The sequence below is a fragment of the Aegilops tauschii genome, chromosome 6 (assembly GCF_002575655.3).
Source record: "Aegilops tauschii subsp. strangulata cultivar AL8/78 chromosome 6, Aet v6.0, whole genome shotgun sequence".
Taxonomy (NCBI): Eukaryota; Viridiplantae; Streptophyta; class Magnoliopsida; order Poales; family Poaceae; genus Aegilops; species Aegilops tauschii.
This window is the reverse complement of record NC_053040.3, coordinates 493,555,497-493,579,417: the sequence shown is the minus strand read 5'-3', so window position 1 is coordinate 493,579,417 and position 23,921 is coordinate 493,555,497. Positions and strand designations below refer to the sequence as shown.

The following is a 23,921-nucleotide window of genomic DNA, read 5'->3' as shown; positions in this document are numbered from 1 at the left end:
GAAGGACTTCATTCATGTGCATTTTGGGTTTTTTGTGAAACTACCCTACCCCCTTGGGATTTCCTATAAATAGAGGTGGAGGGGCAGCCCTCCACACTCATCCCTTGCTCTCATACACATGCCATGCATTATCTGGCTTCTTCTCTCCCTCCCACGAAAAGAGTTTCGTAGAGCCGTAAGGCTGTCTGGGTTCCGGCAGGAACTAGTTCTGGACGGCGAAGCCCTGCCGGATAGATGACACCGTATGTGTGCAACTCTGTAGAGAGATCGTAGTTTCGGTCTTAGTTCGTGAGTGCCTCCCGAAGGGCTGTCCGTGTGACCATCCGAGTTTCGAAGGTCCTCCCGAAGGGCTGTCCGAGTGACCGTTCGAGTTTCGAAGGTCCTCCCGAAGGGCTGTCCGCGACACCGTCCGGGGGGCTGTTCGACCGCCTCCCGGAGGGCTGTCTGAGGAGCAGATGAGGGTATACATCCTCGCGGTTGGGGGGTTGTAAATCCTAGCTGCGGGGATCTGCACCGCCGATCGTCATCGACTCTACTTCCCGCTGCGCTACGAGTCGGTAACGAAAAAGATCAAACCATGTATGCAGTCTCCATAGTGGTCCTGAGCTGGTGCGTAGGTCGGAAAATTTTTGTTTTCTGCTGCGTTCCCCTACACCACCATGCTGGTTCGCCCCACTGCTGCTTTTGGCCTCGCAGCCTAATGCTTCCGCCCACTACGTTGTCGTCTACCGCTGGTCTATTGATAAGCGTCGCCTGCTGGCCTCTGCCGCGAGCTTCGCGCCTACACGCAGGAGTCGCTGCATCGCTCCTGGGCATGGCAACCATGTGCTCGAGCAGCCCACGCTGCTTGGCCCTGCTAGTTACGAGCATCGCGTATTAGCTAGCCACCACTGCATCACGCGCGCTGGCCACACATGCTTCGGCCGCGCCGGATACACAAGCTCTTCCCAGGCCATCGCCGCTCCGGGAACTCTCGTGCAGGCGGCCGCCTCTTCGCTTGGGTGCTCCTCAATGACTCGGCCATAAACGACCGGCCGTCCTAAACGCTGGCGTCTCTGATCTGTCACAGCGATCCCCTTTCGATCTCCCAGGCGCGAAATCGCTCCCGATTCAATGAACCCTAGCAAAATCCCGGTGCGCTTTTTTATTGAAAGAGGTGAGGTAGGAACCGGAGGTGTGTCCGACTTTTATTTTATGATGAAGGGGAAGGCGCAAGAGGTTGTTTCCGAATTTGTTTTCCAAACCCACGTGCCACGGGAATCGATCGGTGAAACTTGCACAAATCATTTGTTAGCTGAGTTGGTTTCTGCGGGAGTTTGCTTTCCTTGCCACCCTGGTTTGAGTCCTGTCCACAGTAGTTTTTTATATATTTTTGACGCGTACAACGACGTACGAAAAACAAAGATTGACCTACTTTTTTTGTCAAGCTGGCACGAGCAGGCCCATTAGAGGAAGGATGCGGCCCGAAGGACGTACGAAACTTCAGGTCGAGGCCCAGCCAGTTGAGCATGTTCGTGACAAAAAAACCTCGGATATAGAAAATAATATGGACGGACGAAAAACGGACGAAATTACGGTGTTAAGAAGCAAATAGCCCCTTTATTACTAAAAAAATAAAAATAGGTATAGAGTATAGATATAGATATAGATTGTTTTAATCTTCCTTTCTTATTTCCTCTATATTATTTTCTTTTTTCTTTTTTAACATTTAATAAAAATGTTCTTGGTTCTTAAAAATTGTCCATGTTTTCACAAAAGCAAAAAATTTCTAAAATTATTTATTTTCTAAGAAACCATATTTTTTGTAAAAAAGAATGTCACAATTTTTTAAATAAATTAATACTTAAAAAAGGAAATTTTAAATTTCAAATAAGTTCACATTTTAAAGTTTGGTTTCTTAAACTCACTAATTTTTCCTTTTTTTAGAAAATCAAATGGAAAAATTGACTGATAACCAGTAGAAAAAACTACTAGTAAACCGGGAAGAAAAGTTCTCCATTCGCTTTGTTCTAGTCGGTATATTCCCGGTTGCCAAATGAGTTGGCCAAGTCGCGAATTGATACAGTAAGCGTCAAATAGTGTGAGAGCTACACTCGAACGGTGCATTAAGAGTCCAATGCACATTAATCATACAATAAATTCTCTAAGAATTAGTTAATTAAGACAAGAACTTAAAATCTGAAAATCTATCCCACATACTCTTATTAGTAAATACAAAGATATATTTTTGGATAATATTTCAAAAGATATCACATATGTTACTGATAGAAACCATGCATGGGCATCCAGTTTGTGTATAGAAACATGTACTCCCTCCGTAAACAAATATAAGAGCGTTTAGATCACTAATCGCTAGTTGGTGAAATTGAAATGCTGCTCATATACCACTTTTGCATGGATGGTGTACATAAGTCAAAACTAATCCACGAAGGGTATACTGAACGACTTTCCATATTATAAGATAAAATTGTACCATGCTTTCGATGCAAAAAAGAGACATGTATGCTAAATATGTATAAAATCTATAGGAAGCTAGATGATTCCCTTACCGCAAAAAAAAGAAGAAGCTAGATGATTCCCAGCGTGTTGTTGTGGAAACACTGAGAGACATGTAGCTATGAATTATTATTACTACATACTAGTAACCTTTATTTATTTTATGTTTCGAACTTAATGGTTCATGGTCTTTTTGAAATAAGGTATATTAAAAACATCTCAAGTCAGATTGTCAGATTAATATTTAGCTATCCTTTTTTTCCCATGTCCATAAATATATCCCTCCAAAAAATATAGCATCGTAGAGTTTCTCAATAAAAATGCTTTAGTATTTATGAATAGACGGCACCAGCCAATACTTGCATTCATGTATTGCCTTCTTCAATTCATATTTTCACTCTTTAATCCATCATGACGATCAATGTCAACTGGCAGTTCCAGTCATTCTTTATACCACATGAATAAGATGGCATGCTAATAACATGAGTTTGTCTAATATGCATAACGTGGATAATTATGTGACTAATTATGATGTGGCACGCATGCACCGGTGGAGCTACGGCAAGGCCAGATGGGTCGTGCCTGCCCAGAACTAAAGAAAAGAAAATCGTTTTATAGGAAGCCCAGCCCACAACAATGCACTGATTTTCGGTTTGATAGGAAAGTTTGCACTCTCTGGCCCGCCCAACCTTTCTATGTATGGTAGCTCCGCCACTGCAGGCATGCATGACTTGGTGAGGTGGGAGAGTGCACGTAGTTATAATTAAAAATAGTGTATGTGGTGTATGGCTGAAATAATAGTACTAGTGAACACTAACATGGCACACCTAGTGAGGTGAAAGGCTGCATGTTGAAAGAATTACATATAGTCGGGGTGAATTTTTTAAAGAATCACTAAAACCCATATGGAATAATCTTATAGCTCGAGTGAAACTCGAACCGCTACGAAATCCATTGGAACACACGTTGGAAAACGACATGAATACACGGAACCACAACTAAAGCCAGGAAGCCACATGCAGGGCCGAGGGAGGCTCCTATTTCGCACACAGCGCGCAACTGCTGCTCCCCAGCGTGCGCTTCTAGGCCGGCTTATGTGCTTTGCGAGGCGCAACCGTTTTTATCATTCATTTTTTTGGTAATATCACCGGGAGTCATATAACTTGCGCTCGATATTCAGTTTAGTGCTAAACTTTGAAAATACGGAATTGTAGTCACTCAACTTGACTCAAGCGTGCAGATACGGTCACAAACACGTATACAGGTGTATCCATGTGTATGACCCCACGTATACATGCTTAGTGTGACATATTTTTGCATGAAACACCCTTATATTTTTTATATTTGCGGAAAAGACCGACAACAGTGACATACTTTTGCGCAAAAAGCCCTCATAATGTTTTAATTGCGGAAAAAACGGACCGCAATACTGCTTGTAGATGCTAAAATTAACAATGAAAAAAGGGAAGTGCCAGCCTGCCTGTTCTCGAACCTGCGACCCATGCTGACGACGCATGCAGGTTCCACTACAACATCGGCGTTCAATTGCACAATAGGGATAAAAAATTACTTATTGAAAGAAGATGTCATTTATTTTTCTCGCATCATGAGCAGTAGATTCCACCTCTCATTGCAGAGAGAAAATTTACACGAAAAATATGACCCCCATAGATCTCAAGCTCGCGAACTAAGACTACCACAAATGCCGCACTAGCCACTACAACCACGAGCTGAATGCGTCTACACATTTTTTAAGAAAATTATAGATAGTATGTAAATTATAATTATTGTAATAAATATAACATTAAAATATTTGTGTGTCATAAATATTGTACATACAAACAAAATAACCTACTTTTAGATTTGTTCATGTATTATTTTAAAAATAGTCATATGTCAAATAATATTTACGAATTGTAAAAAAGTTTGCAACATTTAAATAATACAAATATTAAAAAATTCAAAAATATTTTAATTACACAATCATTTCAATAATTATTCACACAATTATGCAGTTCAATGTTTGTAAAATTAAAAATATTCATAATTTTAATTTAAACTATTGACTATTCCTAAATATTTAGTAAATGTTTGTATTCATCATTTTGTAAAATTTAAATAGATGGCCGAATGTATATTTTTCTGGATGCATTAAACATTTTTAGTGTTGGTATTAACTAAATATTTTTTATATAATACTCGGATTTATATTATTTTTTACTAATGATGGTTTTTATCTATAAAACTTTTAGAACATAACTTTATTAATTACATTTTAAAAATATCTTGATAAAAATAGCACATGCAAAATGGGCAGCAGTATGTCCATATAAATTTTACAAACATTGAACTGCATATTTAGGAACAGTCAAAAGTTTAAATTTAGTAAATGTTTGTATTCATCATTTTGTAAATTTTGAGCTCCGCGTGCGTCCGCGTACGTACATATAAATTTGTTATACTCCTACATACTTAACCAGCGAATTTGTTCGTTGGATTGGCAATAGTGGCCTGTGTTGTTTCCATGGGTCACAGGTTAGACCCCTAGCGCGTGCTCCTTTTAATCTTTTATTATATAATTTCGCATCTACTATCAGTGTAGTGGTTAGGTTTTTCCGTAATGCGAGGGCGTTTTATGCAAAAATGCGTCGCATTGAGCCCAGCACTCACTGACAGGTAAGCCATACACATGGATATGTTCGTATACGTATTTGTGACCGGATTTGCACGCTCGAGACAAGTTAAGTGACTGCAATTTCGTATTTTTGAAGTTTTAGCACCAAACTGAACATCGAGCACAAGTTCTATGACTCCCGGTGATATTACCTCTTTTTTTTTGCTTTACGCATTTTGTTTTTTCTTTTCAGTTTTTATTCCTCAAAACAATTCAGGATTTCAAAAAAATTCCAATTTTAAAAACAAGTTATGTATTTTGAAAAAAAATGTTCATGTATTCAAATAATGTTTGCGAACTTGAAAAAATGTTCACCAATTCTAAAAATGCTCCTCTTTTTTGAAGAACTGCTCAGAAAATCATAACATGTCGGCTGATTCAAAATATGTTTGGAGCTCCAAAAAATTCTCATGGAAGAAATGTTGATGTATTCACAAATTGTTCATGAATTCAGAAAATTTTGACAATTTAAAAAAAATGAATTTAAAAAAATCTTCATCAGTTTAAAGAATGTTCACGACTTTCAAAACAATGCTCGCAAATTTGCAAAAAAAGTTCACGTATTTCAAAAATTGTTCTCGGTTCGGAAAAAATGTTCACGAATTCAAAAAACATTCATGGATTTTTAAAAATGTGCACAAATTCAGAAGTTGTTTGCGAATTCCAATGATTGTCCGCGTTCAAAAATATTTCACAAACTTGGATTTTTTTTGTGAATTCAAAAATGGATCATGAATTGCAAAAATGGTTTGCAGGTTTTAAAAAGGTTCACAAATTTTTAAAAATGTGCATGAAACTAAAACGAAAAAAGAAAAAGAAAGAAGGAAAATAAATGAAGGAAAAGAAAAGAAGATAATTTTAAAATATGAAAAAGAGAAAAATCGTGCAAACAAGTAAAATATAAAGAAAAAACAGGTTTAGACAAGGTTCTAGAACCCTTTCGCAGAACCGTGGGGGGAAAAGCCAGTATGGGCCCGCAGAAAATTAGGATGTGGCGCATGGGGAGGGTATTAGGTTGCTATCCAGCGACCCACGCGCCAAATAGGAATCGCCGGGGCGGAGCTAGGGTGGCATGGCCCTAGTAGATTTAGGGCTAATTAAGACCCTCCACTTAAGGCTTGAAGTCCAGGAACTTTGCATGTTAACCCATACTATGGGAAACAATCAAACAAACTACCGGTTAGTTTATCTAGTAAAAACCGAGCAGAGGCCACAAGGGCATCCTCTATTGATTGTTTCAACGCTGACGCAACACGCACATTAGCTTCGCATAGCCGCAAGTTCGATAAGGGTACCCACACAACCGATCAGCGTCGTCGGCGACGGCAGAAGCGGTGAGTAACCATTGTTCAATTATACTGTGCAACAATACTGATGAACTGATCCGCATTTCGCTTCATAAAACTAGAAACTTGTTGCTTCAGCTGAAGTTAATTAGAGGTAGCAATTTCTTGTTTTCTTCTCAATAGTTGGTACTCTAATTAGATGAAAAATGATGGTGCCCTGTTAGGCCACGTGGTTTTGGGCCCACGGAACAGAGAGAGAGATGGCCAGACGACTTGGCGACGACCCTTCATTCCTGGTCGGTCATTGTTTACGCGTTGCCAGATCCATCCCCTTCTCCTCTCCTCTCACTCTCACTTCCTGCTGCCACTCTCCCTCCTGCGCCTCGCCCTCGTGTCGCCGTGCACGCGTCGCCGGCGTCGTCCGAGCTTCTCCTCGCCGGGCAAGCCTCCGGGGTTACCCCAGGGTCGCCGTCGTCCGCCACTCCGCGGAAGATCCATCCTGCTAGTGCTAGATAGGTACGAGTACGACTCCCCTTGCCGTGCTTCCATCTCCTTGTATGACGCCGCCGGCACCGGCGCGCATTGGCCCCCGTCCGTATCTCGTCCGGTGCAGCGATTTTTGCGCTTACCTCGGTAATCTATTCTCTTTCAGCTCCAAATCGACCATGCCGAGGAAATAATCAATATACTCTTCACCTGGCACGCCGACCGTCTCGCGGCGCACGCGTCGCCGGCGCCAGAGCTCTCACCCCCCTTCTCTTCGCCTGGAGGCGCCGGGGTTACTTCGCGAGCGCCACAGCCCAGTTTGCTCCGCGGCCGGATCCATCCCGCGAGGTACGGCCTAGTCCCCTCGTTCCCTGCTTCGATCTCCTCCGATGCCGCCGTCGGCGCCGCGCATTGGACTGCGCCGGCACTGGGCAAGCTCTGTAGCTCGTTTGGTGCAGAAATGGTTGGGCTCACCTCCGTGAATCCATTCCCTTTCAGGTCCAGATCCACGACGCGGAGAAGAGGAAATATTCCACTGTTCACCGTCAGTGCGCTTGGCCAACACTGCGAGCTGCCTCTATCTGAGTTGCACGCCAGATCAGGTATGAACCCATCAACCCATCTCTCCGGCACGACTAAAACTTCAAGTTCCATGGGAGCGAAGTTTGCAGAAAACCACCTTTTCAGATTCAGGGTCAGGATGTTCAGTCTAGTAACCCATCCTCTTTTTCATCTTGTCGATTTGTAGCTAGGTGTTTACTGTCACTGTCAGTGCATTCAGCAACCTGACTGACCTCCACGCACATTTTTGACTGGCCATAGAGATGCTCTGTAGCTCGTCTCACTTCTGCGAATCCATTCTCTTTCAGGGTTCAGATCCACGACGCAGAGAATAAATCAAATCCACTGTTCTGACTTCTGAGTTGCACGGCAATCAGGTACTGTGAACCCATCTATGAGTTCACTTGGTTCCACGGGAGCGATTTGTAGCCAGCTGTTCAGTGTAATAAACTAATACATCCTTTTTTTTTTCAGGTTGTTGATTGGTAGCACCTGTTAACTGTCAGTGCATTCAGCAACCTGTCCTCCACGAACAGCTGACTGGCCGAGCTCTGAGATAGCATGGCCATGGAGGCGGCACTCGTCAGTGTGGCAACGGGGGTCCTCAAACCTGTCATAGGGAAGCTGACCGTTCTGCTCGGCAATGAGTACAAGCGTTTCAAGACAGTTCGCAAGGAGATCAAGTCCCTCACTAATGAGCTTGCCGCCATGGAGGCTTTTCTCCTGAAGATGTCAGAGGACGAGGATCCTGATGTGCAGGATAAAGTTTGGATGAATGAGGTGCGGGAACTGTCCTATGACATGGAGGACACCATCGACGACTTCATGCAGAGCATCGGTGACAAAGACGAAAAGCCAGATGGCTTCATTGAGAAGATCAAGAGCTCACTAGGCAAGTTGGGGAAGATGAAGGCTCGCCGTCGGATTGGTAGGGAGATCCAAGATCTGAAGAAACAAATCAAAGAGGTCGGCGACAGGAATACAAGGTACAAGGGTCGGCAGACCTTCACTAGCACAAAAAATGAAACAGTTGACCCTAGAGCTCTTGCTATCTTTGAGCATGCCTCAAATCTCGTTGGGATTGATGGACCCAAGGCTGAGATAATCAAGCTATTGGCACAAGAGGATGGCCGTGCGTCAACGCAACAACAACTGAAGATAGTCTCCATTGTTGGATCTGGAGGTATGGGCAAAACAACTCTTGCAAACCAAGTGTATCAAGAGCTCAAAGAGCAGTTCGAGTGCTGGGCCTTCATATCCGTGTCGCGAAGCCCAAACATGATGAATATTCTGAGGACTATTCTTAGTGAAGTTAGCGGTCAAGATTATTCTATGACGGAAGCAGGGAGTGTACAAATACTCATTAGCAAGATCAATGACTTCCTATTAGATAAAAGGTACATGCTATCTTTATCTTTTCTTTCCATTTCTACTTACTTGCCGTTCTTTGGATGTATAGAAAAGTTACTTAGATATGTCATTAGGAAGATTATACTGGTTGAACTTGTTAAAAGTCCCATATTATTCTATCTTCGCAATTTCTCCATATGTTGTTAGAAAAAGTAATGGTCAAATGTTTGTACTAATAAATACTGTGTTGATGTTCATGATTTATGTCCTTTTGTTTTGATATTCGATGATCTTCAAGACATAGGCACATAACTATTCCCTTTATTGAGTAATAATTGACATAAGTTTGTGTCAAGAGTAGAGCCCCAAACACTCCATTTTCTCACAGTACTAACACTTTTCTTTCTAATTCTCCTCGAGCTCCCTTAACATGATGAACTATAATTTTTTTGTGCACTTTACCTCATGACCGGTTTTGGCTAGTAATTTTGATGATATAGATGCTGGTTTTGCAAGTGTGCCATCCACGCTACCCTGGTTTTCACATGAAAGCTACCACACACATGACCTTTTTCCACCTCCACCTCTCCCTTCTCTGGGTCTCTTTTCTCTTGAGACCAGATGCACCATGCCTTTATCCACTCTTCATCCTATTATTTCTCGTCCTGCCAACCGAACGCCGCACTGCTCTATTGAGACCAGCTCCATTGAGATTCGCCAGGCCTCATCCACTATTGTTGCCCTACACGGCCATCCATCATCGACAATTTAGTCGTCCAAAATAAAAATATGTTATATTTTACTAGGTTAAGTGAGCCTAATTGTTATAATCTCTCTGTTATAATGGGAAAACATGCCCAAATAAGTAGTCCAGGAGGGAAGACGTACATTTTTTTGAGATATTATGTATGTAGTTTACTGGTTTTGAATTTAGATCATTTGATCTTTGGGTCCGCACCCAGGTTCTTGCTTTGTTACTCATGACCACGCGTACATACGATTATTCATCTTTTGATTCATCTCTTGTGTTTCAACATTTTGTTCTAGTCTTGATCTTTTTTGTGGTCATGCCTCTTGTTTAAAGAATTGCTTATCCCCCTTACTCTCTGTAATGCGCGAAACTAACATGGACGTGCAAAACGAATTAAGTATGTATATGCCCTTTCAGACTTGTGTGTTTATCCTTTTCATTTTGTCAATGTTAACATGTTCCATTTATTCTTTGTCTATCTACGCAACACTTTTTTTCAGGAACACAACACTTTATTTTACAGCCATGCTAATATTTATTTGTCCATGTACAGGTACTTTGTCGTTGTTGACGATATATGGGACGTGGATACCTGGGATATTATTAAGTGTGCATTCCCTGCTACAAGTTCTACCAGTAGAATAATCACGACTACCCGTATAAACAATGTCGCTCATTCATGTTGTTCATCATTCAATGGCCGTATTTACAATATAAGGGCTCTTGATATGGTGCACTCAAGACAGTTATTTCACACAAGATTATTCAAGTCTGATGAAGATTGCCCTTCATACCTTCAAGAAATTTCTGAGCAGATATTGAAAAAATGCGATGGGTTACCTTTGGCGATCATTGCTATATCTGGTTTGTTGGCTAACACAGAAAGAACAGAAAATATGTGGAATCAAGTAAAAGATTCAATTGGTCGTGCACTTGAAAGGAATACCAGCGTCGAAGGAATGATGAAGATTTTGTCACTTAGTTACTTTGATCTTCCTGCTTATCTAAAAACTTGCCTCTTATATTTGAGCATATATCAAGAAGATTCTACTATTGAGAAGGAGGACCTGATAAGAAGATGGATTGCTGAAGGATTCATTCATAGAGAAGGCAGATACACGGCATATGAGTTAGGAGAAAGGTGTTTTAACGAACTACTCAATAGGGGTTTGATCCAACCTGAGGAGACAAATGAATATGGCATAGTGAAGAGTTGTCGAGTTCATGACACAATTCTTGATTTCATCATATCCAAGTCTACAGAAGAGAACTTTGTTACTTTACTTGGTGTTCCCATTCTGACAATTGGGAACCAAAGCAACGTGGTTCGTCGACTCTGTCTCCAAGGTGTCGAGGAAGGAAATTCAACAATATTGGCAGCAGGTCTCGTGTTGTCACATGTCCGATCATTTACTATGGTTAGAGGTCTTTTGGAAATCCCTTCTTTGGAAGAGTTCAGGCATCTGCGTGTTCTCAACTTGAAGGAATGCTCCGAATTGAAAGATCATCATCTTGAAAATATAGTGAGGTTGTTCCAGCTGAGGTACCTGAATCTCGAAGGTACATATATAAGCAAGCTCCCCGAACAAATCGGGCGTTTAGGATGCTTAGAGGTGCTGGACCTAAGAATGACTTCTGTACTGGAATTACCTGCATCTATTGTGAATCTCAGAAAATTGATGCATCTACTTGTTAATAATGATGTTAAATTTCCTGATGGGATTGCAAAGATGCAAGCACTGGAGACGTTGGAAGGTGTCCGTGCCTACATTCAGCCATTTGACTTCCTGTGTGGCCTTGGCCAATTAAAGAATTTGAGGAATTTGGTTGATTTGGAATTTTATTGTCACACCGAGGAGCACAACAAAGCTATTGTCTCCTCCCTGTGTAAGCTAGGCACCCATAACCTCCGCTCCCTGACTATTGAGGTTGGGCGCAGCCTCTTACATCAGGATTCTTTGTGCCTGACTACCCTGGAGGATCTTTCTATCCGTTTTCTGGCCTTTCCACAGGTTCCGACATGGGTGGGCTCCCTCAGAAACCTCCAACGGCTACGCCTTATTGTGGAGGGGCTCAAGCAGGACGACCTCTGCACCCTTGGGGCTTTACCCAGTCTGCTTGTTCTGTATCTGGATGGAACACCAGAGTCAAATGGAAAGCTCAGAATCAATGGTGAAGTTGGGTTCCGATTCTTGAATATTTTTATTTATGATGCATGTTTAACACCAGTAGATCTGATGTTTGGGACAGGGTCCATGCCAAAGCTAGAAAAAATAGAGCTTAATTATATTCACGTAATTGAAGCTAACTCTTTGGGCTTTGGAATTGAGAACCTCCCTTGCCTCACTAGTGTCAAATGTATTGGTGTTGATGGTGATGATGGCATTGTTGAAGCCGTGAAGACTGCCATGGAGAGAGGAGCCAGCACACATCCCAACCACCCTAGTCTACTCTTTGGGAGTTTTTAACAAAGAAGCCAACAACCACCCTAGACATCCCTGGCGCTTTTAACAAAGAAGCCAACAACAGGGAGTTGTTTCTGCTCATCTTCCGAACGGCTGATTCTGGAGTTTAATACTCATGTCTAGCTCGATTCATCTCTATTTTATGATACACTATTCTCTCCGTCGGATAATAATGTATTATGGATAATGATACAAAAGTGTAGAATTGGTTAAGACTGCTACTGTACTGCATTTTCTGTAATAATCAGTCATCCATACGTGTTGATGGTTTATTAATATTGGGCGACCATTCGTAGTCGTCATTCTCTAGTTGCCATGCTCTTTGGCAAGTCGACGTTCTGTAGCTGTACTGTCAATACATTTCTCCTTTGCTCTTTTATCCACCTGTGTGTAGTCGTCATGCTCTTTTATGAAGCAAGGTTTTGTGCCCCTGTTACGCTCTGCTTCTTCTCAATAGTTCTCTCAACAACTTGGATGCTGTTATATATGTTTGCTTACGGTTGTTTACAACTTAATATAAGCCTGTCAACTCGTATGTATTACTGTCAATTAAATCCTTATTTTACAGTTCATCTGTTAACACTTTTGCAGTGGTAACCAGATCAGTACTGGCTGATTATTGGGCACTTGAGTGTTGTGGCTGATCGATGTTGTTGGAAACCACCTAGAGGCCAGATTGATTCCTGCTGTCAACAATGCCAGTTCAGAGTTGTCACAGAAAACGTGTGCTCTTTCTGAATGTGTTCAGTCTATCCCTCGAGTTGAACCGGGCATTTGTACAGCAGTTTCACCGCCAGATTCAGTTTCAATGTACTGGTGTAGGAGACATCTCTTGAGCTCTGTACAGCATCCTGGTTGTCATTCGTTCATAAGAAAACGTGTATATTGATCCCGGCGTCCCCAAGTAGCCGTTGCACGCTTGATCCTCCAGTTCAGTACTACGTTTTGCAGATGGTTGAGGAGCAGATTGGTTACTTGGGCGTTGAGTAGCAGATTGATTTTTCAGAGTTTCAGTTGACATGTCCTTTCTGCTTGTTTCCACGCATATGCTTATTCAGTTCTACTCTTTTTAAATTATATTGTTGGTGAGACTGAGATGCAAGCACTGCTGCTGTTTTGAAATCGGCTACTGGCCTAGTGCAGTTGTTCTCTCTGTGTACTCATTAATTTGTAGTATGTCATTCGGATTGTAATTTTGCTTGGGCTTTTTCGAGTGATACATCTTGGTGATGTTGGAAATGGAGACGCATGCACTCTGTTCCCTGGACCAGCGCGTACACAACACAATTGGTTGGCATGCCATCTTAATTTCTCGTCTTACCATAGGGACAAGGCCCGTAGATCAAAGAACCAATGCCAATACTCTGAACAACTAGCTCACGCTGTAGCAGCAGCTGTATCAGCATCAGTAAACAAGTCAAATTATACGGCCTGTCAGCTGCCAGATCGAAGTTTTGCTCCCAAGCTGAAAAGACACACAGACAGTTAGCCTGACCATACAGAAATTGTGAAAGAGTGATTACTACTACTGCTACAGTAAAATGAATTAGTAAGCTATAAATCTTGGGAAGAAGTAACGTACTATGTGGTCTTAGTTCATGGAGGACCCTGAGTGAAATGATTGAAGAATAGAGTAACGCGGTTGGGATGTGTGCTGACTGCTCTCTCCACGGAAGCCTTTACTGCGTCAACAGTGGAGCCTCTCAAGGGACTATGTAACTCAATATGGAATGTTAAGAGGCTGCAAAGGTTTTCGATCACAAAATCAAAAGCACCACGACTGCTAAGAGACTCAAGTTGAGCACTGAAATCTAAACTCATATTAATCTCCAGTTTTTCTAGCTTGGGCATGCATCTTGCTTCAAACATGAGATACATCCCATGACCCCGTGCGTCATAATGGAACATCCTCAGGCATCGGAACCCAGCTTTACTAGGGACTGTCAGCATTCTATCTTTACAAGAATACGGACCTTCCAATCCTCTAAGAAACAGAGTGAGCAGAGCAGGTAATGATCCAAGGATGCAGAGATCTTCATGCCTGATTCTCATCACTTCCAAGCGTAAGATCTGCAGGTTGACAAGCAATCCTACCCAATCTGGAACCTTTGGGAGGGCTGAGTTGAAGGTAACAAGTTTCTGGAGGTTAAGCGGGGGAGCCATGCACCATGTATTCAGTAAGATGATGTCAAAATCATTCCGCATGGTTAGAGAACTAAGGTTCAGAAAACACAGTTTACGGAGAGAAGCAATAACCTCCTTGTGCTCTACGTCGTGTATATTACAAAGGTGCAGCTTCCTCAGATTCTTTAGCTCTCCAAGCTCTTGCAGAAAATTGTATGACTGTATGGAGGCGTGCACCAATTTCAAAGTCTCCAATGCTTGCATCTTCGCAATTCCATCAGGAAACCTAACACATTGGTCAGCACGAAAATGTGCCAATCTTCGGAGATTGACAAAACTTTCTGGTAAATCGGACACCTGTGTGCCCGTTATGTCCAACATCTCTAAGCACTGTAGGTGTCCAATTTGTTCTGGCAGCTCGCTTACCTTCGTCGTGCTAATGTTCAGGAGAGCTGGTGGCGGTTTGGATGCCCAGATCCATCAGCGTCAACTTGGGTGTTTCATCTTGTTAATACAACTTGAATAGGATGGCACTATTATTATTTCATTTGATCTCTGCAGCTATGTTCTCTTGGCTATTCCATTCAAATGTTCCTTTGCGAGCTAGAGTAGCCATGCATCGACCATGGATGGTGTTATGTATGCTTACAGATGAATATCTTGCTTTTAAATTCTGTTTTTACCGAGAGGTGATTTGCGCTGCAACTCGATCTCTGGATGCCAGAGAACTGATGGTTATCACCTTGTCCTGGCTTAAGGTAGCCATTAACGATAAATGTGGTCGGGTTAGGAGACACCTCATGTGTTGAATATCTATTGAGCAGAAAAATGCATGCTATTTCTCAATGGGTATGTAGTTATTCAAATCTATCGTTGTGTTTGGCTGTTTCTCCGGGCGTCCCTAGATAGCTGCTGGATGCTTCAGCCTTCAGCTAGAGATTAGTTAGTACAAATATGTGAGGTGCAGGCAGTTATGATCTTGCATAAGCAGATTTTACAATTTTCAGTTATGATTAGATGCGTGATTTTACATATGCGCTCTTCTCATCCTTTTCAGAGATTTGGTTGTTGTTATGCACATATATACAGTCTGACCACTGTCAAATTTTGTTATGTGACCGACCATTGCAGTGCTACTCTCCGGATGATTATTTTGGTGGCCTGTCTAATGTTGGAAAGGAGACTCTGTTGCGTGAATGTGTTGCATGTGTTAGACTGTATATACGTAGCCTCTGTAATATATTGTAACATTGTATTGTACCCCTTGGGGTACCCTCTATATAATGAGATAGCCACACCCCGGTTTAGGGTGTCGAGCAGTTCCCAACATATTACGTTTTACATGGTATCAGTTTAGGTTAAGATGGCTTCCGCTGCCTCTACCGCCGCCGCCGCCGTCGTTGCGCCGACCTCTGTCGCCGCCCCCGCCGTCGCTGCGCCGGCCCTTGGGTCGCCGTTTCTGGCCTCGCGCCCCCTTGCGATGGCCCATGGCGCTCCTCCATCGCCTGGTCCCCAGATCGGATCAGGCCTCCCTGGCGATCATGTCGCCCCGCCCAACGTCGCGGCGGGCGATCTGTACTCATGCGGTGCTCCTGCAACGGCTCATGGTGGGCCGCCGCCGCCGCCGTCCTAGATGGCGCCGCCGTCCGGTGCGCCTCCTGTTCCGCACCACTACGGCCTCCAGTCGTCCCATCCCTACGGCGCGCCGCCACACCAACCCTACCCGGCGCCACACCAACCCTACCCGGTGCCGTCGCCGTCGTCTCCTGGGGCTGCCGCTGCTATGCAGCCCTACTCGGTGCCCCCGACGCATCTCTACCCTGCGCCGCCTCAAGCCTACCCGGCTCCGCCGCCGCCGCCCCATGTGGCTGCGGCTGCCTTGCAGTATGGGGCGCCAGCTGCGGCGTCCTACGGCGCCCCGACGGCTGCTTCTGTCGGGCCCTATCCGTCCTACTCGGGACCGGCTGCACATTCGTCGATGGGCTTCTACGCACCGCCGCATGCTCACGGTGATCAGGCCGCAGTGCCGTCGCCGTTTTACTTCTCACACCTGCTACCAGTGAAACTCACGCCAGACAACTACTTGTCCTGGCGTGCCCAGGTGTTGCCTCTTCTGCGGAGTCGCTACCTGGAGGGCTACGTCGACGGGTCCATCCCGTGTCCGCCCCCTCAGCACCCGGCGTATCATGCATGGGTGGCCCAGGATCAAGCCATCCTCTCCGCCATCCAGTCCTCGCTCGCTCCGAGCGTCTCGTCGCTGGTCATCTTCGCCGCTACATCACGAGAGGCGTGGGCGGCTCTTCACACCAGCTTCGCCTCTCAGTCTCAGGCGCGTGCCCACTCTATCCGCACCGAGCTAGGTGAGACCAAGCTTGGTGACCTCAGCATTACGGGCTACTTCAACAAGATGAGGGGCCTCGCCGACACACTGGCTTCGATTAGCCAGTCTCTGCAGGACGAGGAGTTCACCACCTTCGTGCTTAACGGGCTTGATGATGATTATGACAATCCCGTTGAGAACGTTCATGGCCGTGATGATCCACTTCCACCTCGCGAGCTTTACGCCCGACTCCTTGGCCGCGAACAACGCATCAAGGCGCGTCGTGTCTCACTAGGTTTTGCCTCCGCCAATGCCGCGACTCGCGGCAAACCTCCGCGGTCATCATCCTCCGGTGGCAAGCCGGCCCCGCGTGGCAATGCGCCATCCATCATGGGGGGCAGCCGGCCGGTTGCTTGCTGCTCCTCCTGCGGTGCCCCGCAGGCCTGCCAGCTGTGTGGCCTTGAGCGCCACATCGCCTCTCGCTGCCATCGTCGCTACAAGCAAGATTTCCTGGGCCTCGGCAACAATGGTAAAGGGAACGACAAGCAGGCCGCCGCCGCCGTGACGAGTCATGATCATGGTCGCACTCCGTCCTACTCCATTGATCCGACATGGTATATGGACACTGGAGCTACTAACCACCTCACCGGCGAGATGGGCAAGCTCTCTACTCAGGAGCCATATCGTGGTCATGATCAGGTGCACACCGCCAGTGGAGCAGGTACGCGCATCTCTCATGTTGGTCAGGCTTCTCTCCTTGCACACAATTTTCGCAAACTACATCTTTCCAATGTCCTTCCGGTTCCCTCTGCTACGCGTAGTTTGTTGTCTATTCCTCAACTTACACGTGATAATAATGTCCTTGCTGAGTTTCACCCTTTTCGTTTCTTTATCAAGGATCGGGACACGAGGGCCGTTCTGCTTAGCGGTCGTCTTCGCCATGGCTTGTACGCACTTGATGCGTCACGCACACCCTCCATGCAGTCTTCTCCTCGGGCGTTCAGTGGTGTCCGTGTGTCGCCCACTCACTGGCATGCGCGCCTTGGTCATCCTGCAGCTCCCATAGTTCGTCATGTGTTGCATCGTTATGAGCTACTGGTTGTGTCCAATAAAACTGCTGAAACTGTCTGTGATGCCTGTCAGCAGGGCAAGAGTCACCAACTTCCGTTTTCAGAGTCTAGTCGTGTTGTGAAACATCCTCTTGAGCTTGTGTTTTCTGATGTCTGGGGTCATGCCCAGACATCCGTTAGTGGTCACAATTATTATGTCAGTTTTATTGATGCTTATAGTCGGTTTACCTGGTTATATCTTATTAAGCGCAAGTCTGATGTGTTCGATGTTTTTATTCAGTTTCAAGCACACGTTGAGCGTCTCCTTAAACAGAAAATCATCCATGTCCAATCCGACTGGGGTGGTGAATACCACAACCTCAACTCGTTTTTTAACAAACTTGGGATTTTGCATCGCTGTCATGTCCTCATACACATCAGCAGAATGGAACTGCCGAACGTAAGCATCGTCACCTTGTTGAAACTGGCCTAACCTTACTAGCTCATGCATCCGTTCCATTTTGGTTCTGGAGTGATGCTTTCTCCACAGCCTGTTTTCTTATTAATAGGCTTCCCTCACGACTTCTGAAAATGCAAACCCCGCTTGAACTCTTACTCAATGAAATCCCAGACTACACGTTCTTCAAAGTGTTTGGGTGTGCATGTTGGCCTCACCTTCGTCCATATAACAAGCGTAAGCTAGAGTTTCGGTCTAAGAAGTGTGTTTTTCTCGGGTATAGTTCCCTCCACAAAGGGTACAAGTGCCTACATGTTCCAACAAACCGCGTCTACATTTCTCGTGACGTTGTGTTTGATGAAAATGTGTTCCCCTTTCGTGCACTTCCGACTCACTCTACCACTCCTATGTCATCAGTGCCTGTGTCTATACCTTTGCCTGATCAATTTGTGGATGTTGCATATGCCCCTGCGTTGCTTCCTAATCATGCTGCAGGTATTGGACGCGGCGCCCGTCTCGAGCTTCTTGATGAACATGTCGTGGATGTGACTCGCGCTCCGGACGTGCATGCACCATGCATGACGGGTGGCGCCTGTCAACCCGCTACCGCCTCACCTGTGGAGGCTGCCTCGCGGGTGCCCGGCTCGCCCGACACACGTGCGCACGTGCCTGGCTCGCAGGTCACCGTCTCGACTGGGCCGGCGCTGGCCTCGCCCGACGCACGTGCACCCACCTCGCCTGGCTCGTCTGGGCCGGCTTTGGCCTCGCCCGGCTCGCGGGTCTCTGTCTCGCCTGGGTCGGTGCTGGGCTCGCCGGCCGCCGCCTCACCTGGACTGGTGATGGGCTCGCCGGCCGCCGGCTCGACTGGCCCGACAGTGCTGTCACCTGCCCCGACCAGACCTGCTTCGGTCTCCAGTTCGCCGACAGGCTCTGTCTCGGCCTCCTCCGAGTCGGACTCGCCTGGTCCCACGCCGGCCTCGTCGCCGCAGCCTGCGGTTGCTCTTCGTCCTCGAACACGGAGCCAGCATGGCATTTTTCGTCCGAAGGAGCGCACAGATGGTACGGTTGCATGGCTTGCTGCGTGCATGGCCCATACTACTGCCGATCCCACCGCAGGGCCTCGTCACTTTCAGGCTGCACTGAGCATCCCTCACTGGCGTGCCGCCATGGAACAGGAAGTTCAGGCTCTTCACAAGAATGACACCTGGCGTCTTGTTCCTCCAGTACCTGGTGTCAACGTCATTGATTCTAAGTGGGTATTTAAAGTCAAGAGACATGCTAATGGTTCCATCGAACGATACAAGGCACGACTAGTCGCCAAGGGTTTCAAACAGAGGTATGGTCTTGATTATGAAGACACGTTCAGTCCAGTCATCAAGCCTACTACCATTCGATTATTGCTGTCTCTTGCTGTTACTCGTGGGTGGTTCCTTCGTCAGCTTGATGTGCAGAACGCTTTTCTCCATGGCATTCTAGAGGAGGAGGTTTATATGCGTCAGCCGCCTGGTTTCGTTGATCCGGCACGTCCTCACCATCTTTGTCGACTGGTTAAGGCGCTATATGGACTCAAGCAGGCCCCTCGAGCATGGCATGCTCGCCTTGGATCTGTTCTTCGGGCCCTTGGGTTTACTCCCTCCACTACTGATACGTCATTGTTTCTCCTACAGCGTCCCGAGGTTATGATGTATCTCCTGGTTTATGTTGATGACATCATTCTCATCAGTTCCTCTGACGCTGCTGCTGATCGCCTTGTGACTGCTCTCAGTGATAACTTTGCTGTCAAGGATTTAGGTGCACTGCATTTCTTCCTTGGTCTGGAGGTTTCCCGCTCTTCTGCTGGGCTGACTCTTACTCAGAAAAAGTACTCCCTGGACTTGTTGCGGCGTGCTGGAATGCTTCAGTGCAAACATGCTGTCACTCCGATGTCTGCCACTGATCGGTTGTCTGCCCTTTATGGAGACTCTCTCTCGTATGATGATGCTACCGAGTATCGCAGTCTTGTTGGTGGTCTGCAATACCTTACTATTACCAGGCCTGATATCTCTTATGCAGTCAACCGTGTATGTCAATTTCTGCATGCCCCCGGGACATCTCATTGGTCAGCTGTGAAGCGTATTTTGCGCTATGTCTGTCTTACTGCCTCCTATGGTTTGCTTCTTCAGCCTGCACCGTCGTGTGAGCTCTCAGCTTTCTCTGATGCAGACTGGGCTGGTAGTCCTGATGACAGGCGATCCACAGGGGGATATGCGGTATTCCTTGGTTCCAACTTGATCGCCTGGAATGCTCGTAAGCAGGCCACAGTCTCTCGCAGTAGTACTGAAGCTGAGTACAAAGCTGTTGCTGATGCAACTGCTGAGATCATATGGGTACAATCTCTATTGAGAGAGTTGCGTGTCTCTCCGGCTCAGCCTCCAGTTTTGTGGTGTGACAACATCGGTGCTACATATCTCTCTTCTAACCCGGTGTTTCATGCTCGGACAAAACACATTGAGGTTGACTATCATTTTGTTCGGGAACGTGTTGCACAGAAACTACTCTGTATCAAGTTTATCTCATCCAAGGATCAACTTGCTGACATCTTCACGAAGCCTCTTCCACAACCACAGTTTGTAGGCTGTAGACGCAATCTTAACTTGCTTTGTACTTCAGGCCATAGTTAAGATTGAGGGAGGGTGTTAGACTGTATATACGTAGCCTCTGTAATATACTGTAACATTGTATTGTACCCCTTGGGGTACCCTCTATATAATGAGATAGCCACACCCCGGTTTAGGGTGTCGAGCAGTTCCCAACATATTACGTTTTACAGCATGAAGATGATGGCGCTGGGCCTCGAAATCACCATAAGCTGTTGTTGAAGGTCGCCAAGGATCATACTGAACTCGGCGACAAGTAAATAATGCATGAGGGCGCCAGACCTCTGCTTTCAATTTCTGACAGATGTTACTCCTTCAAAATTAGTTCCTTGTCCCGTCGAATTTATGTAGTTGAATGTTGTGAATTTGTAGCTCTAGATCATCCAGGTTGTCGTTAAAAAATGTATGTCGTCTCTCTAAGTAGCCACAAACATTTTGCAGTTCAGGCTTTTTAGAATTTCAGTTCCCTTTCAGATATGTGAAACTGAAACTGCGCGACGCACTCTGCAGTTAGCTTGGGAACATCTGTCAAACATATGAACTTACAGGGAAGACAAGCCTTCAAGAAACCTCCTAGTGATAATGATTCAAAGGAGGTCAGATGACCAATCAACATGGACGCAGAACTCCTACACCCATACCCTTTTTTTTGAGAATACCTGCACCCATACATGGAAAGCTTTATCAGGCATGGCAAGTCACCACTCTATGCCTGCACCCATACCTGCGGACGAGACTTGCTTGTTCCCTCCCCATGCTCCCATCCGTGCTCCCGCGTACGTGGCTTGATTTGATTGGAACAAAATAAGGCCCGGACCCACCCCCTTAAAATCAGGGTTGGAGATGATTAGATTAGAAAAAAAAAGAAAAAAAGACAGTCGTAGGATGAAGTGGGAGCACAGATGGGAGCATGGGGAGGGAGCAGGCAAGCCGGATCCCATACCTGCACCCATGTCGTAGCTTGCTTAAATTACAGAATTTGTCAGGAAGGCTCTGAAATTTATGGTTTAACTGAACTGATTTTAGGTGATAAACAGCACACAATGATCCAGATAATTCGGCAATAGATGTTTTGACGAGGTTCAAATACTGAATGTAAAGGTCAAGTGAAACGAGTGTGCAACCGGTTTTATTTCTTCAGGAAGGTTCCCGGCTGGTTTTGGGACCTCTTACAAGGTTCCTGGTCATTTATTTATTTCCTGGATATCCGTTTTATTTACTAATTTTCCTGTTCTTTTATTGCCTTTTGTTTCTTTTCCTTTTTTTCTTTTTTAGTTCATGAAATACAAATTTGGTCAAATTTAAAAAAAATATTTGTAAAAAAATGTTGAGATTTTCGAAACTTGTTCACTTTTTTACAAAAACTATGTTCAAATTTTCAAAAAAGTTCACATTTTCAGACTATGGTTCAGAATTTCTAAACAAATTACAAGTTTAAATTTCTTTTCACATTTTCAAAAAAATGTTCGCAATATTCAAATATCACAAATAAAAAAAATTGGACATTTCAAAAAATCATTAAATGAATAAAAAATAGAATGGTTGATTATTGTAAAAAATATGTTGAACGATTAAAAAAATATACGTGACCTTTGAAAGAAAAATTCTGGCAATTCAAAAAATATATAAAACAAATGTACCCGCAGGTTAAGAAAATGTTTATTTCCCTTAAAAAATCTATGTGATATGTTAAAGAACACATTCAGGTGTTACCTAAACAAATTTCAAAGATGATTTTTTGGTTTTTTGGCTTTTTGGTGTTCGCCCGGTTTTCCTAGGTTTCGAAGTAAAAAATTGTTTTTTTTGTGTGTGTGGAAAAAATGTTTTTTTTTGCTTCCATTGGGAAGCAAGGAGGCACAAATTTGTTTTCTGCATGCCTCTTGGGAAATGAAAAGAAACGTTTTTTCCTTCATGAGAAGTACAAATTTGCTTCTCATGGAGGCACGGATTTACTTTGGCGAGAGGCAGAACTATGTCTCTCGAAAAAAACTAGTTTTTTTCTTTCATGAGTAGTACTAATTTGCTTCTTGTGGAGCCACAAATTTGTTTCTGCGAGATACGCAGTTTTTCCCCTCGAAAAGGCAAAATATGTTTTTTTTTCTTTTACAAGAAGCACATATTTTCTTCTCTTGAAGGCATAAATTTTCTTCCAGGAGCGGCACATTTGTGCCTCTTGAAAGGAAAAAAATGTGAAAAGAAAAATGTGCTTCCGGCTCCTGGTTTTTTTGGAAGATTTTGAATATTTATGCAATTTGTGATTTTCTGTAAAAAAGAAACTGAAACAGAAAAACCGATAAATGGAAAGGAAAAGAAAAACTGGCGGAAAAAACGTCGGCTGCTTACCTGTGCCTCAGCCACCTTTCGAAAAAAAACTTGTGCCTCAACCCACGTCGAACCTAACGTGGGTGACCTCTATTGTATCACCTGCTGTGAGCGATAAATAGCATTTGGCATTTGCGATATATATCACCCCCCATGAGCATCTTCAGACCTGAGCGCGTACTGACCGGGTTGGCTTCATTACGTGGCGCAGTTACGCACAGTTTCTTAGGCGACACGGGCGCAATTCGATCTCATTCTCTATTTGATGATCTTTGTGGCACATTGTTTATTTTCCTATTTTATTTTATTTGTAATTATTTTAGAAAAATCCAAAAGTTGTTCGGAATTTCAAGAAAAAAAAATCTTGTTTTACAAGGAAAATATTGTGTGTTTCAATAAACATTCAGGATTTTCAAAACATCGCGTTTTCAAAGAATGTTCAAGGTTTCAAAAACATTTCCCGGGTTTTCACGTTTTATTCGCAGATTCAAAAAATGTTTGGGAATTTCAAAGAATGTTCTGGTTTCAAAAAGTGTTCCTATTTTTCGAAAATTTGTTCACACTATTCAAAATATGTCAAGAATTTCAAAGAGCGTAAATTTTTTATTCGCTACAGTACCATGCACCGGTGCGCTATGGTATCGCGTTCGGTTTTGCTACAGTTGCTTGGTTTGGTTCGCTACAACACTCGGTCCGGTTTCCTACAGTACAATTCTCTTGCTCGCTTCGCTGCGCCATTAGGGACAACCCATTATTTTGGTGGGCGCGTGTGCATTCGACCGCCAATCTGCCGCAAAGTGTGGGAGATGCGTAGACCACATACACAGACAATTTAAGCCAGTCACATAGGGCACCTCAGACAAGGGCAGAAAGCACGCATGAAGCCAAAGTTGACTCACCTAATCTATTGTCGCAGACGGCATCTTCGGCCATGTCAACGACAC

The 23,921-nt window shown here is 44.5% G+C and overlaps 2 protein-coding genes across 3 annotated transcripts; both read left to right on the top strand.

The window, feature by feature from the left end:
- The first annotated feature begins 6,791 nt into the window (after positions 1 to 6,791).
- Positions 6,792 to 13,262, top strand: LOC109775071 (disease resistance protein RGA5-like). Of its 2 annotated transcripts, XM_020333824.3 has the most exons (7): positions 6,792 to 6,972; positions 7,109 to 7,290; positions 7,441 to 7,544; positions 7,812 to 7,880; positions 7,978 to 8,900; positions 10,158 to 11,776; positions 12,661 to 13,262. In XM_020333824.3, the coding sequence occupies exons 5-7, from the start codon at positions 8,065 to 8,067 to the stop codon at positions 12,711 to 12,713; spliced, it is 2,508 nt and encodes an 835-aa protein (XP_020189413.2). In that variant the 5' UTR covers positions 6,792 to 6,972; positions 7,109 to 7,290; positions 7,441 to 7,544; positions 7,812 to 7,880; positions 7,978 to 8,064; the 3' UTR covers positions 12,714 to 13,262. The 2 variants fall into 2 exon arrangements, with proteins under 2 accessions (XP_020189413.2, XP_040249141.1); XM_040393207.2 differs by lacking the exon at positions 12,661 to 13,262 and having other exon boundaries at positions 10,158 to 12,378.
- A 2,564-nt stretch (positions 13,263 to 15,826) lies between these two features.
- Positions 15,827 to 21,260, top strand: LOC141026261 (uncharacterized). Its single transcript, XM_073502273.1, has 3 exons — positions 15,827 to 17,234; positions 18,515 to 20,385; positions 21,204 to 21,260. The coding sequence occupies exons 1-3, from the start codon at positions 15,827 to 15,829 to the stop codon at positions 21,258 to 21,260; spliced, it is 3,336 nt and encodes a 1,111-aa protein (XP_073358374.1).
- The last annotated feature ends 2,661 nt before the right edge of the window (positions 21,261 to 23,921 follow it).